Source organism: Ostrea edulis, chromosome 5 (genome assembly GCF_947568905.1).
Source record: "Ostrea edulis chromosome 5, xbOstEdul1.1, whole genome shotgun sequence".
Taxonomy (NCBI): Eukaryota; Metazoa; Mollusca; class Bivalvia; order Ostreida; family Ostreidae; genus Ostrea; species Ostrea edulis.
In genome coordinates this window covers 2,330,870-2,345,878 of record NC_079168.1, presented here as the reverse complement: position 1 = coordinate 2,345,878, position 15,009 = coordinate 2,330,870, and the positions used below count along the sequence as shown (strand labels likewise).

At 35.9% G+C, this 15,009-nt stretch overlaps 1 protein-coding gene and 1 long non-coding RNA gene across 4 annotated transcripts in view; both read left to right on the top strand.

Moving 5' to 3' along the window:
• The first annotated feature begins 4,707 nt into the window (after positions 1-4,707).
• Positions 4,708-7,720, top strand: LOC130055199 (uncharacterized). The gene is made up of 2 exons (XR_008803485.1): positions 4,708-4,966; positions 5,392-7,720. It is a non-coding gene; the product is annotated as an uncharacterized LOC130055199 (long non-coding RNA).
• Positions 7,721-8,379: 659 nt separating this feature from the next.
• Positions 8,380-15,009, top strand: part of LOC125650191 (sacsin-like) — a 29,756-nt gene continuing 23,126 nt past the window's right edge. The window contains exons 1-3 of one of the 3 annotated variants that reach the window (XM_056167005.1): positions 8,380-8,557; positions 12,402-12,467; positions 12,552-12,658. In XM_056167005.1, coding sequence (XP_056022980.1) covers positions 12,410-12,467; positions 12,552-12,658 — 165 coding nt within the window. In that variant the 5' untranslated portion in view covers positions 8,380-8,557; positions 12,402-12,409. Of the gene's footprint in view, positions 8,558-12,338; positions 12,468-12,551; positions 12,659-15,009 lie in introns of those variants that run through there. The other 2 variants (XM_048878242.2, XM_056167006.1) reach the window with 2 other exon arrangements.

The window sequence follows — 15,009 nt, the reverse complement described above, 5'->3', positions numbered from 1 at the left end:
CAGACAATAATCCGCTTACATATATACTTACCTCAGCTAAGCTTGATGTCACTGGTCATAGGTGGGTTGCAGCTTTATCTGCATATCAATTCACCATTTCATACAAGCCTGGCAAGACTAACACAGATGCAGATGCTTTGTCTAGACTGCCGGAGACCATAAACAGTGACACAGTCAAGGCTATTTGTAACCTAGAGCAGGGTTATCCACTGATTGAAACATTGCCCGTACAGCTTGCATCATGCCATCAGATTCAGCCATCCACAACAGATTCTACACCATTCCAGCGATTGGATCTTCATGAGATACAACAGCAGGATAGCAAGATCTCAACCTGGATTGAGCATGTAATGAAAGGAGCAAAACCTCAGAAAGCTACTCTCAACGACGAGTTTGATAAGATTCTACACCAGAACTTCAGGAAACTCAGAGTTGTGAATGACTTGCTCACAAGAGTTACATCAACAGAGAATGGGACTGAACATCACCAAGTGGTTGTTCCAAATGATATTGTACATGTGACTTTAGACCATCTTCACAATAGAATGGGACACCCAGGAAGAGACAGAACTATATCTTTAGTGATGGACAGGTTTTATTGGCCTAGGATGAGGAATGATATTGCCATATGGATAGACCGATGCGAGAGATGTTTGAAGTTCAAGACTCCAGACAATCAACGTGCCTCCATGGTAAGTATCACCACATCTCAACCCATGGAACTTGTATGCATGGACTTTTTGACTCTGGAGCCATCAAAATGTGGAATTCAGAACATCCTTGTTATTACAGATCATTTCACTAAATTTGCTGTAGCAGTTCCAACCAAGAACCAGACTGCTAGGACAACTGCCGATGCCTTATTTAATCATTTTATCATCCCTTATGGACTTCCTAAGAAAATTCATTCTGACCAAGGAGCTAATTTTTCAAGCAAACTTATTCAAGAACTTTGTTCATTAACAGGAATTTCTAAATCCAGGACAACCCCGTACCATCCAATGGGCAACGGTATTACAGAGCGATTCAATAGGACACTTATTTCAATGCTTGGGACTCTGCAGCAAGACCAGAAGTCTAACTGGAAAGCCTACATAGGTCCACTTGTACATGCATACAATGCAACGAAACATGAAACAACGGGTTATTCCCCTTTTTCCTTGATGTTTGGTCGAGAGCCCAATTTACCCATTGATTTAGTGTTTGGACTGGACAATGGCGAGAAGGCAAGGGACACATCAACATATGTAGACAACCTTAGACAGAGATTAACAAAAGCATATGAGGTTGCAAATACTGCCATCAAAAACAGCCAGATTCGACAGAAGTCAAACTATGACCTAAGAACAAGAGGAGTTGCTTTGGAGGTTGGTGATAGAGTGCTTGTTAAAGTTGTTTCTTTTGAAGGAAAGCATAAGATTGCGGACCGTTGGGAGGATTACCCCTACATTATTAAAGAACAACCTAACATAGATATACCAGTGTACAAGGTGAAAAGAGAAGATGGTGAAGGTAGATGTAAAACTTTACATCGGAATCTACTTCTTCCCATTGGAACTAAGATTCCTTCACCTGTACCAACTCCAGCACCAAGAAGTAGGATCAGGAAGCTGGATACAAGCATTCAGTCAATTCCATCCACAGAGGATGAGGACACTGATGATGAATTTTTCTTTTTAGGTACCGGTACCACGACTCAACAGGACCAAGAAAAGGAGGACGCTCCTACGACCATCAGCGATATACCTGATGATGATGTCCAAGGTCCAGAGTCAGAAAAGGAAGACAGCTCAACTGAGACAGTCCTAGAAGAACTTGATCCCAATGATCCAGTAACTGAGGACCACCAGTCTGAGGCTGAGGATTCAGACCCCGTTCCTACCTCTCCAAACACTCCACAACCACAAACAAGAGTATCAAGCGGAAGACGGATGAAACCGAAATGGACAGAGGACTGTCATGAGTCAGCAAGTAGCACACAAACCTGAATGGATGCAGAAAGCCGCATATCTACAAAATCTGATAGCCAGCGGAACTTTCCAAGCAATAAACAAAGAAGCATCCACAGCTCTTATAAGCATCATTACAGGTAAGTAATGTTTTAACTGTATATGAATATTTATTTTATTTACGCCATTTTCAGATGTACATATTTTCAGTTACATTCTCAACTGGAATGGCGCGGACGCCATTCTCGCACCAGGGGGAGAATGTGACAGACTCATATTATACATGTATATTGTATAATATGATGGGTATATGTATAAAGAATCGGTTCATTGAATAAAATGCTTAGGCAAGGTAATGTAATTTAAACATGCAGTCAAGCATATAAATTTGGTCACTTTCCCAGTGTAATGGCCTGGGGTATATAATTATATTTTGGCCAAATGTCCCTTGTGTCTTTTAATTTCATTGGTGTTTTAGTTTGTCTTATGTCATTGGATTGGTCTTGGAGATTTTCCCTCCAAGAGTTCTGTTCTTTGTGGTCAGTCTTTATTCAGTTTTTGAAGAAGAGAGTTGATTTCAGTAGATCTGACATATTTTGACAATTAGACATAGACCGACATTTTTCCTCTTGAATGATCAGACCAGTTTGGTGTCATCTGTAAATATTGTTCACTCGAGCCTATTCCCATAGAATGGTATGCTCACTATATGGTTTTTATTTAATTCAATAATTAATAATGTTAATACATATTATAATGATAATTATTGTAAAGTTTTATGATGAAGTTAAAATCTATAGGACTTGGGAGATTTAATATGTGATGTATACAGGTATAGAGTTATCTCCCTTGATATAGATCACCCATGTAATGCTATAATCGTATATTGGTTGTACATCAGTAATTATGTGAAATTATAGTATTCATGTTTTATATAGCATATTACTTAAAATTGTTAAACATTGTTGTTATAGGGTTTCATCATTGGACAATTCGTGCATTGGTAACTCCTGAATAAACGTCTTGTCGAGAACCCAAACAGGTGTTCCTGTTATTACTTTAAGGGATCGAGAAACCTGTTACACAGTGTGCCAGAAGTGCACCACAACTTTTTCTTTGGTATTCAGAATCAAAACTGTGTGCCAGAAGTGCACCACAACTTTTTCTTTGGTTTTCAGAATCGTGTGCCAGAAGTTCACAACTTTTTTCTTAAAATTTTAGAACTGATACAGTAAGGGTACCAAAGTTCACGACTTTTTCTTGAATATTTAGAATAAAAGAGCCATATCAATATATATCCATCACAACATTTTCTATAATAGAACATATGCAACATTTCTCGCACCCCCTTCCATCGATCTTCTTGTCTTAATGGGAATTAGCGGTCATTTTGTCACCAAATATTGAATTCAATGAAAGTTGCCCTATAATAGATATTATATATTAAAGTAATAATTACACTTGTATTTAATTATTTCAAACACCTTTTAACATCTTGAAAAAGAATATGTGATTTTGGTGATTGAATATTATTGTCTTGCGAGACAGTATAATTATTCTCTAGTTACCTTTGCATGCTGTCAGCAAAATGTATTTGTTGTTTATATTTGAGAAATGATTTAATTGGGGTGCAGTGAATACTTCTTCCGTGTATATATTTCTTTACATTAAAAGCGGTTACCTAACATAGTTTTATTAGGATTAATTTTCTTGTTTTTGTACATAATAAAAAAAAAATGTTTTTATTAGTCATCAATATGTATTTCAATATCATCGAGAGATTTTGAGAAAAAAATAGTTGCCATCACTTTCACAGCTAATGCCCCTTTAAAGTAAGTGCACAGGTATCTGAAATTTAATCTAATTATTTCAATTATTTATTGATTCACCAAGCATGTTGGCATACAATCATGTTACACAATATGAGATATATAATGACAATAAACTAATTACTAACAGTTCATTTACATATATGTAAATACAAGTATATATTTGATATGTACCTGTGATATTAGACTATGTATACAATTTAGTATTGCATATTACATAAATTAAATGTAGTTATAGCACTCTACTTTTGGTGCGCAATTCAAAACATTCATGTAAAAATTAAATGTAGTTATAGCACTCTACTTTTGGTGCGGAATTCAAAACATTCATGTAAAAATTCAAAAAACCTTCTAACATGAACTACATTGACAGGGTTGCATAGTACTTTACAATGGTTTTCCTTTGATATAGCATCATGTGAATTGTAGATGTTCAAAGGGTAATAGTTAATTAGAAAAAAATGTGAAGAATTTTTTTTTTTATATCTAAATAAATGGAGAGAGAGAGAGAGAGAGAGAGAGAGAGAGAGAGAGAGAGATTTCTTTTCTTTATTTACATGTATATCTGTTGATTACAGTTCAGATACTGGGTTTGTGAGTTGAAATTAATCAAATGAGAGTGGTAAAAATCCACCTTTATATGTATAATTTACATATCAGGATTTTATCCAGGTACGTTATTCTGGTTTGTGGAATGCTAATTTATACTAAGTTAGAATAATCTAAGCTGTATACCAAAGTAGGTCTTCATGGGGCTTTACGGCTCTATGCATCGTAAATAGAGATCGGGTTCAATGCGTCGGGTGTGGGATTCACACAATATATGCTGAGCGCGAAAGTTGATATTGTAGTATCTGGGGAGTCGTCCCCAGTACGACCTGTTTGGCAGACAGCTTCCGGAGCCCGGATGACAGTTCCCGCCAAGAGGCATCCTTATACGAAAGTTAGAGGAAGCAAGACGTATACCTAGAGACTAGTGTTATAAAAGACAGAAAGGTTCATTCAGCGTAATGCATAGGTAAGTCTGTGGGTAACTCAGGGATTACTGGGTCACACTAACACCCTAATTACTTTAATATTGACAGGCGCCATAATGTTATACCGGTAAACAACATTTTGAACATGAATCGAGAACAGGAGTTGAATCAGTTGATGCAGATATTCTGAGGAGAATCTTCCAGTCATTGAGTAAGTGAATTACTGTGTATCTTATAGTTATAAACTCTCTAATATATTGTTCAAAACGAAACTGACCATCGCTCATATTGTATGTTGTTGCGTCAAATCTTGCAAGTCGGTGTTTACGTACATCAGTGCATTTAATACGTTATTAAAATGGATTGAAGGTCTTGTCTTGGCAATAAAGTTAATTTGTACGTAAAGTTGGGTCAGCATGATATTAACAGTTGTACATCAGATATTGCATTTATTAGCCCAATGGGCTGTAACGCAACATTGATTATTGCTCGGCTTTGAAAATCGGTGGCCCCAGGTGACGGTAATTACATGTACACACCACAGAATGACTCCTCCTATGTTAGATGCCTTGCAAACTTATATATAGGAGGGCCAATGGTATCTCGTAATTATTTAAAATTTTATATCTTTTTCAGAATATATTTCATGATAGTCATGCAGATTCAGAAGTTGTGATGGTGTGTTGATAGGTTGTCTTCAACTTGCCATATCTTAGAGTTCCAACATGCAGGCCTGGATTAATGTGCATAAATCACTAATGAAAAAAAGAATGACATTTCAATTTATACACACTTACCAAGTGAATCTGATGAGACTGCTACATGTATTTGTGAGTAAAGGCACTCAGTCTTAACCGAAAAACCATTTACAGTTTATCACAACAAATGGATGGGACAGTAGAGCTGTTGCGGACAATATGTGATTGTGATGACCAAGTACTGAACAAGTGGAAGATTAGAAGAAGGTCCAGAATTCAATCATGTTTTTGATTCTAAGGTGCAGACAGCATGGAGATTGTCCTATTATTCTCCCGTTCATCTATGATGGAGAAACTTGTGTAAATGTTTAGTGTTCTCCTTTATAATTAAGTGCCCACAAGTCTATTAATTTATCAGAATATAAAGTCCTTCACAGTATTGATTTTAAAATTAATGTAGATTGTCTCCAGATTTTTCTGAGGAAAAGTGCATAGTTTACATGTGTGAATTTTGAATATATTTCATTCTTGTCTGCAAATGTTGCCGAAACCTGTTGTTATTGATGCAGTCATGTTATGCAAATGATAGACCTCCTTCTTAATTACATGTACAGAAGATCATGTCAACTCCTTTGTCTTAATTGTTTACACAATTCTAGCATTTATAGCATCATTTATATAGCACTTGCTAGTTTAAGAAGGATTTTATTTTCTAAAAGCTTTCATTTGACATGATTGATTTAAAACGTCAGAAAAGTGCCACTGTGGGTTGATATTTTTCTCTTGGATCTTGAAAGAAATTCTTTATGCAGCAGTTTCCAAATAAAATGTACTCTCATGACCAGGGTGGGACTTCACCGAGAACTTTTTAACATTGCACAATGCAATATTTGTAGATTAGAAGTTGTTACAGTTTCTTTAAGTTTTCTCTCACATCTTGTTATAATTATATTTTATATTTTTGGTTGGGTTGCACAATGTGCAAACAGTTTATAAAATGGTGAATGACTCAGTGGTGGGCAAGCGACAGTAGCGTCCCTGTAATAGTACCTACTTTGTGTAATCAACTCCTTTCACACCTCTCACTTGATGTTCCTTAAACTTTGTACAGTTGTTAGGGATACATTGAAGATGTGCATGTGCCTTTTTGAAAGTGATCAGACATTTTTTGAAAAATTTACATGTAGTTGAACTTTGTCATTTTTAAGCATTTCTTTAATCGACAGTACCTATTTTGTGTAATCAACTCCTCGTATACCTCTAACTTGACATTCCTCAAACTGTGTACATTTGTTTTGAACACATTGAAAATGTGCATATGTGTTTTTGAAAGTGATCAGACATTTAAAAAAAAATGTATATGTAGTTGAACTTAGTCATTTTTAAGCATTTCTTGAATAAATAGTAACTATTTTGTGTAATCAAATCTTCATGCACCTCTAACTTGGCATTCCTTAAACTTTGTACAGTTGTTATGAACACATTGAAGATGTGCATGCATCTTTTTGAAAATGATTAGACTTTTTAAAAAAAAAAAATATGTGTAGTTGAACTTGGTCATTTTTATGCATTTCTTGAATAGATGGTACCTATTTTGTGTGATCAACTCGTGCACATCTAAATTGATATTCCTCAAACTTTGTACAGTAGTTATGGACACATTGAAGATGTGCATGTGTCTTTTTGAAAGTGATCAGACTTTTTTCAAAAAAATTACATTTAGTTGAACTTTGTCATTTTTTTAAGCATTTCCTGAATAGATGGTACCTATTTTTTGTAATCAACTCCTCTTACAGCATTTATTTGACATTCTTCAGACCTTGAACAGCTGTTATGGAAGCATTGTAAATGTGCATGTGTCTTTTCGGAAGTGATCAGGCATTCTTTGAAAAATTTACATGTGCATGGTGAAGTTGAACTTAGTCATTTTTTAAGCATGGTACTTTATGTAACCAACTCAGCTTTTACTTAACATTTTCCAGACCCTGTACATTATAGATGTTTTAAAAACATTGAAGATATTCATGTAACATTTTAAAAATGCTTCTCTTTTTTTTTTCTCTTTCTTTTTTATTGTTGAAAAATTCTACCTTTAATTTGTCATTTTCCCAGTATATGTTTCTACTGTTGTTCCTATGATAGATAACATATTTTACAAGAACCCGGTCATTTCTATTTTTGAATAAAAAAAATTTCAATTAGTATTTTTGAATATGTTAATTACTTGATATGTCATTGTTCTTGAAATTATATTAATTGAATTGTTATTGTGTTTTTGTTTTGTAATGACAGTTTATATAGCATCCCTTAATTTCGAGCAGACAGTGCCAGAAGTGTGCCGCAAATTTGCCGCAAACTGTGTGCCAGAAGTCTGCAGCAAGAGTGTGCCGCAAGTTTGCCGCAAACTGTGTGCCAGAGGAAAAATTTGCATACGAAAAGTATACTTGCGACAAATATGCCGCACACTGTGTGCCAGAAGTGTGCCGCAAGTTTGCTGCAAACTGTGTGCCAGAGGAAAATTTGCATACGAAAAGTATACTTGCGGCAAATATGCTGCACACTGTGCCAGAAGTGTGCAGCAAGTGTGTGCCGCAACTGTGCCACAAACTGTGTGCCAGAGGAAAAATTTGCATACGAAAAGTATACTTGCGGCAAATGTGCCGCAACTAGTTGCGGCAAACTTGCCGCAAATGCGCTGCAAATTTGCAGCAACTGTGTGCCAGAGGGCTTATATTTTGGTAAGGGAAGTGCTTTATCAAACGAGCGTGTGATAATCTCACTCTCAATATACACCACACGTATGAGATAAAGGCCTATATGCCAACAGTTCGATATGACGTATATTTAACGATATCGTGCTTCCATGCCATACGCAGATTTAAATGTCCAAGTTAAGATTAAAAGTCAGCCCTTCTCGCAAAAGTCCATTAATACTGGATCCGTGCCCCGATATGCATCACGTGAAATTCACGTGACCGTCGTTGTAATATTATCAACCTGTAGTAGGATACTCATAAAAGATTTTCCACCAAGGCTTACACACCAATGTTGGCAGACAGCACACACAGACGAGAAAATGGAGCCTCATCCTTGACTGATATGTGGTGTGTATATATACATGTGTACAATATTGTTTAACTTTTCAAATATTCCAATATATAGAGAAAAACCATGGAGATAAAATAATTGACAAACTGCAAGCTGATTTAGATTATATAATAAATGGCTCTAACATAATGAAATATTTAAATGCAATTCATATCTGGTTCGATATTATCTATCTGTACACTAATATAGAATATGTATAATATATAACTCTTCAGGTTAAAATTCAACCAACTTTCGTTTTGCTTATTTCTCGGAATATAACTCAAAATGGATTTTAAAAAACGTTTAATCAATGCACCATAGAACAATTATTGTGTATAGGCCTGCTTAAGTTCTATAAAGTATGTATCGCCCCATGGAATTTAAACCGTTTTCTTGTTCATGTCTATGAAATTACGTTTTATTTAAATTTGATGTGCTACAGTATGACATGATTATCATCTATTATGGTCAAAATGACCAATTAAATCGTGCAGAACATACACCATTCACACACACACACACACACACACATATATATATGTATCATCAGTTCGTCAAACGATACGCGAAGCTTGTAAACAAGATGTAATCCAACTGTTCGGACCAATGAACTGTTTTAATGATACATTTATCATATACAATAATGAATACATTCTTAATCAGCAAAAAAGGCAAACATACAGTAAAATTACTTTTTGTGTATACAGTTTTCTCTGTGACGCGTTCGAGCAATTTTCTTGATGCATTATGACGTCATCCGTTTCAGGGATGAGACCACCACACAAATTACGATCACTATTTTAAAAAACGACAAAAAGGAATGGTTCTACCAAATAACCACGACTATTTCTCTACCATTTTGAAAAATTGTACACTTATTGCTGATTCTACGATATACATGTGTGTGTAATGGAGGGCTTTCAAATTCCAGATGAACCGTCTTATCTTCTAAAGTTCAAATGGCAAGCCAGCTATAACGAAACCAATTCATACTGAAATTATAGATTGATATTGCACTAAGTAACTAGAAATACTAACAATATCTGTGATAAGTCCTGAGTACCCCTTGCTTGTCGTAAGAGTTGACTAAATGGAAGCGGTCATTCGGATGAGACCGCAAAAAACCGAGGTCCCATGTCACAACAGGTGTGGCACGATAAAGATCCCTCCCTGCTCAGAGGCCATAAGCACCGAGCATCTAATATAGGCCTAAATTTTGTAGCCCATCACCGGCAATGATGACATCTCCATAATATATGTGAAAGATTCTGGAGAGGGACGTTAAACAATAGACAATCAATCGATCACACTCTTGACCTTCTCTCTATAATTTATCGATGAGAAATTCACTTGACTATTGTTATGGTAGTAATGAATTTACCAAGAAATAAAATCGCATATAAAAACTCATTTCAAATACTTTATTTAGATACATATATTATTATACATGTATTCAATATTTAACCAACTTTCGTTATTCCAGTTTCTCGGAATAACATTGAAGATATTTATAGTTTGGATATGGATTTCTGAAAACGTTTATTAAATACCACACAAACTACGAACTGTCCTAGGGCCTATAGAATTTCAGTCTACACCTTGAACATATGTGCAGCTGTGCGTATGTCTATTGTTAAACTGATCAATGTTTTATTTTATTTTTATTTATTTTTTTTTTAAATACCTCAATCTTCACAGGGTCTAGGACATGGTTTTGTTTCTTCAGCGAAATTTTCATTGCATCGATATCAGCTTGATCACAACTTCAATAAGACTTAGCACCTTTATAGGCTAATCTATCTTTATTCCTTTGTATAGGAAAAAATAAATAAAAATCTGCCCACCCTCAGCCATATCTCGGGTGAATGTGATAAAATACAACAAAACAATGAAAAGTGTTAATCTATTTTACCATTATTCAATCCAACTGAGGTCGATCAGTTGTCATCCTAGCTATTCTCTGTTGACAAGCTTGTCACATATTTACAGTGATTTTCTTTTGTTGTTCAGGAATTGTATCTGGTTATCATCAACAGTTGTTTTTTTTTTTATCGCATATGTGATAAAACGAGCTCCTTCCACCTTGTTATCGCATGGACGGTACTAACATCAGAATTACACAATAGAAACAAGACAGGGATAATTTAGTTTTCGTGAAGTTACTTTTGCTGTTTCACGGGTAAAGCGTGCGCCGATCGATGTCTGGGGCGTTAAAACGGACTAGAAGTGTTATGTAACAAATACATGTATACACATACCTGTGACCGTTTTTGCAGTCAGTAGTTAAATAGTTTCTCTCTCTCTCTCTCTCTCTCTCTCTCTCTCTCTCTCTCTCTCTCTCTCATTTTATAAAGAGTTTGCTAATGCAAGCCTTTAATCCTTTTCCCACTTTAATATTTGTGTTATACAGCCACCAATATGTGATAGATACTGTCAGGGATAATCAGTTTTCGTTAAAATTAGTTTTGCTGTTTTACGGGTAAAACGTGCGCCGATTGATGATGGGCGTTGAAGCAGACAGGAATTGTTATGTAACAAATATTCACATACCTGTGACCGGGTTTTTCCCCAGTCAGTAATGTTAAATAGTTTCTCTCTCTCTCTCTCTCTCTCTCTCTCTCTCTCTCTCTCTCTCTCTCATTTTATAATGAGTTTGCTAATGTAAGTCTTTAATCCTTTTCCTACTTTAATATTTGTGTTATACATGTTTTCTTAAAACATTTGTACAAAATACATGTATAGAATTTAATTCCTGAAAAATTATTTATGAAGCCACCAATATGTGATTGATACTGACAGGGATAATCAATTTTCGTTTAGTTAGTTTTGCTATTTTACGGGTAAAGCGTATCAAATTTTATATACACAAGCATCGTCCGACGATGGTATATGGCAATCTACCATTGTATCGAATGTATGGTTCAATAAATGTAAAATGAGAAGCTTTTGAAATATGTGAAAGTCTGTCATCTTCTACATCCGAGTAAAATTCACATTATCAAAGAGATGGGCGGTCCTTCTCTCACTCGTGCGCTCCGTGCACTCGTGACAGAAGGACCGCCCATCTATTTGATAATTTGAATATTACTCGGATGCTAAAAGATAATCATTACATATCCTACATACGGATGCAACAGGTCAGTTACACGGGTATCCCACCGGAAGTAGAGAGCCTTCAGGGGGGGGGGGGTGGTCAAGTTAACCAAATAGCTAAAATATTGGCAGATACTTACACAATTCATGTCAAACAGAGTGTAGACAGGCCTTTCATTCCTACATTGAGAAGATAGTGAGTGACGATAAGAGCAATAGAACCCAGCGTGTTGCCGTGGAATCGGAATCAGCACCAGTAACCTCTAGAGTACCTTAGGGGAATAAATATCGAAATCATGAAACTAAATCAAAATTGTACCGGGGAGAGATGAGATCACAAATATCGGATTTAAAAAATATATATATTACATGAAAATTTTTCAAAATATGAATTTTAAGCAAGTTATAAGAATCATTATGTCGCAATTTCATCCATGGTCAACACATGGCGCCCACAATTACTGCAGCAAAATAGCTTCTTATTTTTCAAAACAGCGACATTTAGTCAGTTGGAAAAACAATAGCAGGATACACCAGTCCCATGTCTGTGACGTACATAGGAAATTCGAAATTCATTCTCAAAACCAATATTAGTTTCTCCGTGTTTGCCCAACTATCTATTTTGTATTGCTTGTAGGAGTTATGAGATTGATCACTGTTCGTTATCTTCACCTTGCATTCAAACTGATTTAAACTTTCTGTTAGGAATTCAAGATTAAAAATTCCTCAATGAAGTTTTCAAAGTATGTTGTCGTATTGAGTTAGATGCTGTGATGGACTTCGACGAAGAAGAAACTGACGTGACTGCAGACTCCATCAAAAGACATCGAAGTAAGGCTGCCATAATCGTACTTTACAATTTACATTTTATCCATCCATTTAGTCATTCACTTATTCATTCATTAATGCATTCAGATGACGAAGATCCGGACAGCGATTACGAGGGGATATGTAAGCCACCCATCTTACGACAGCTGAAGAACATTTTGGACCAGTATCCAGATGGATCTCAGATAATCAGGGTAAATCTATTTCACAATTTGGCAGATGATCAGGGTAAATCTATTTCACAATTTGGCAGAAAATCAGGGTAAATCTATTTCACAATTTGGCAGATAATCAGGGTAAATCTATTTCACAATTTGGCAGATAATCAGGGTAAATCTATTTCACAATTTGGCAGATAATCAGAGTAAATCTATTTCACAATTTGGCAGATAATCAGGATAAATCTATTTCACAATTTGGCAGATAATCAGGGTAAATCTATTTCACAATTTGATGGCCACTACATACATTTTTACTCTGAAGGACATACAAGAAAGCCTCAATCTACAGGTAGGTATCCTTCCAAGGGAAATTGAGGTACACATCCAGGGCTGTGTTTGCCCAAATCTGTATTTTGTATTCGTTATAGGAGTTATGAGATTATCGGACTTCATCATCCCTCTAAGGGTTATCAAGACATACCACATTCGTAGCGCCGTCATGGTGTGCCTCATTCTAAAGATCATCTTCCTCACCATAAAGATGATAATTCCATGCACCATTCTAAGGATCACCATGACGTGCCTCATTCTAAGGACCATCGTAGCATGCATTACTCTGAAAACCATCATAGCATGCACCACTTTAAAATCTTCTATGGCATGTCTTAATATAACTTTGGGGCTATTTCAGCCTTAACATTGACAGATATCCCACGTTGAGAGTAGGATCAGCAAGTCTCACTTAGGAGACAATTTCAGCATGAGTCTTACGTTGAGGTTATCTTTGGAAATTCCAATTCGAGAACCATCTTGGCAATTTCCAATCCAAGGACTTCCCCCGTATGTTTTTGCAAGATGGACATCTTGGTTAATTTCACTCTTAGGACTGTCTGGTTAAGACTTTGTCTAGAGGTTATCTTGTATAGTGTCTGTGTGAATAGTGTCTGGTTAAGACTTTGTCTAGAGGTTATCTTGTATAGTGTCTGTGTGAATAGTGTCTGGTTAAGACTTTGTCTAGAGGTTATCTTGTATAGTGTCTGTGTGAATAGTGTCTGGTTAAGACTTTGTCTAGAGGTTATCTTGTGTCTGTGTGAATAGTGTCTGGTTAAGACTTTGTCTAGAGGTTATCTTGTATAGTGTCTGTGTGAATAGTGTCTGGTTAAGACTTTGTCTAGAGGTTATCTTGTATAGTGTCTGTGTGAATAGTGTCTGGTTAAGACTTTGTCTAGAGGTTATCTTGTGTCTGTGTGAATAGTGTCTGGTTAAGACTTTGTCTAGAGGTTATCTTGTATAGTGTCTGTGTGAATAGTGTCTGGTTAAGACTTTGTCTAGAGGTTATCTTGTATAGTGTCTGTGTGAATAGTGTCTGGTTAAGACTTTGTCTAGAGGTTATCTTGTGTCTGTGTGAATAGTGTCTGGTTAAGACTTTGTCTAGAGGTTATCTTGTATAGTGTCTGTGTGAATAGTGTCTTGTTTGATCTTGATGAAAACATTACTCTGAGGAATATACGAACTGGTAGGGTGTTTCCCTGAAAGTTGTCTCGGATAGTGTCAGTCTGAAGAATGTCAGGATGCCGTAGGTCTTCCTCCTCTGAAGACTACACGGGTCTATTATCTAAAACATTTCCTTTGTATCATCACAAACTAATCTAAAAATATTACAATCTGTTTTATCCCTAATTTTTTTGTCCAGTATACTGGAACATTGGGCACGTCAATCATTGGGCAAGACAATCATTGGGCAAGTCAATAACAGGTAGTTCTGATCAGCTTTTAGAGAAAAATATGAATTCCAGGGTATTCATTGTATTTTGTTTCTTACCCCCCCCCCCCAGCACAAAAAACCCCACCCCAACAATAAATCAAAAACAAAATATAACAACAATTGACCATTTGCCTTTCATCTTTACAAGAAACAAATTAATTACAAAATAAGATGAGATATGTAGTATTTATGTTTTACAGAGATTTTTATATATGTTTTTATACGCCCGTCATTAGACAGGACGTATTATGTTATGGCGCTATCCGTGCGGCTGGCTGGCTGGCTGGCTGTCCGTCCGTCCCGGGTCATGTTTTCCGGAAATTTTTTCCATAAAGGATCCATATACAACTTTGAAATTTGGTCACAATATCTATTTCAAGAATTGTAAGAGTGAGTTTACATTTCAGCTGAATTGGTTCATCCTTGACCTACTTTAGGGCTATAAGTAGGTCAAACAGTTTCCCGGACTTTTTTTTGGTTACAGATACATATATTACTCTGATATTTAGTCATAGGCTTCCTCTTGGAGGAATATAAGTTCAGTTTGCATTTCAGCTGGATTGGTTCACCCTTGATCTACTTTTTGGAAAAAATATGTCAAACAGTTTTCTGGATTTTT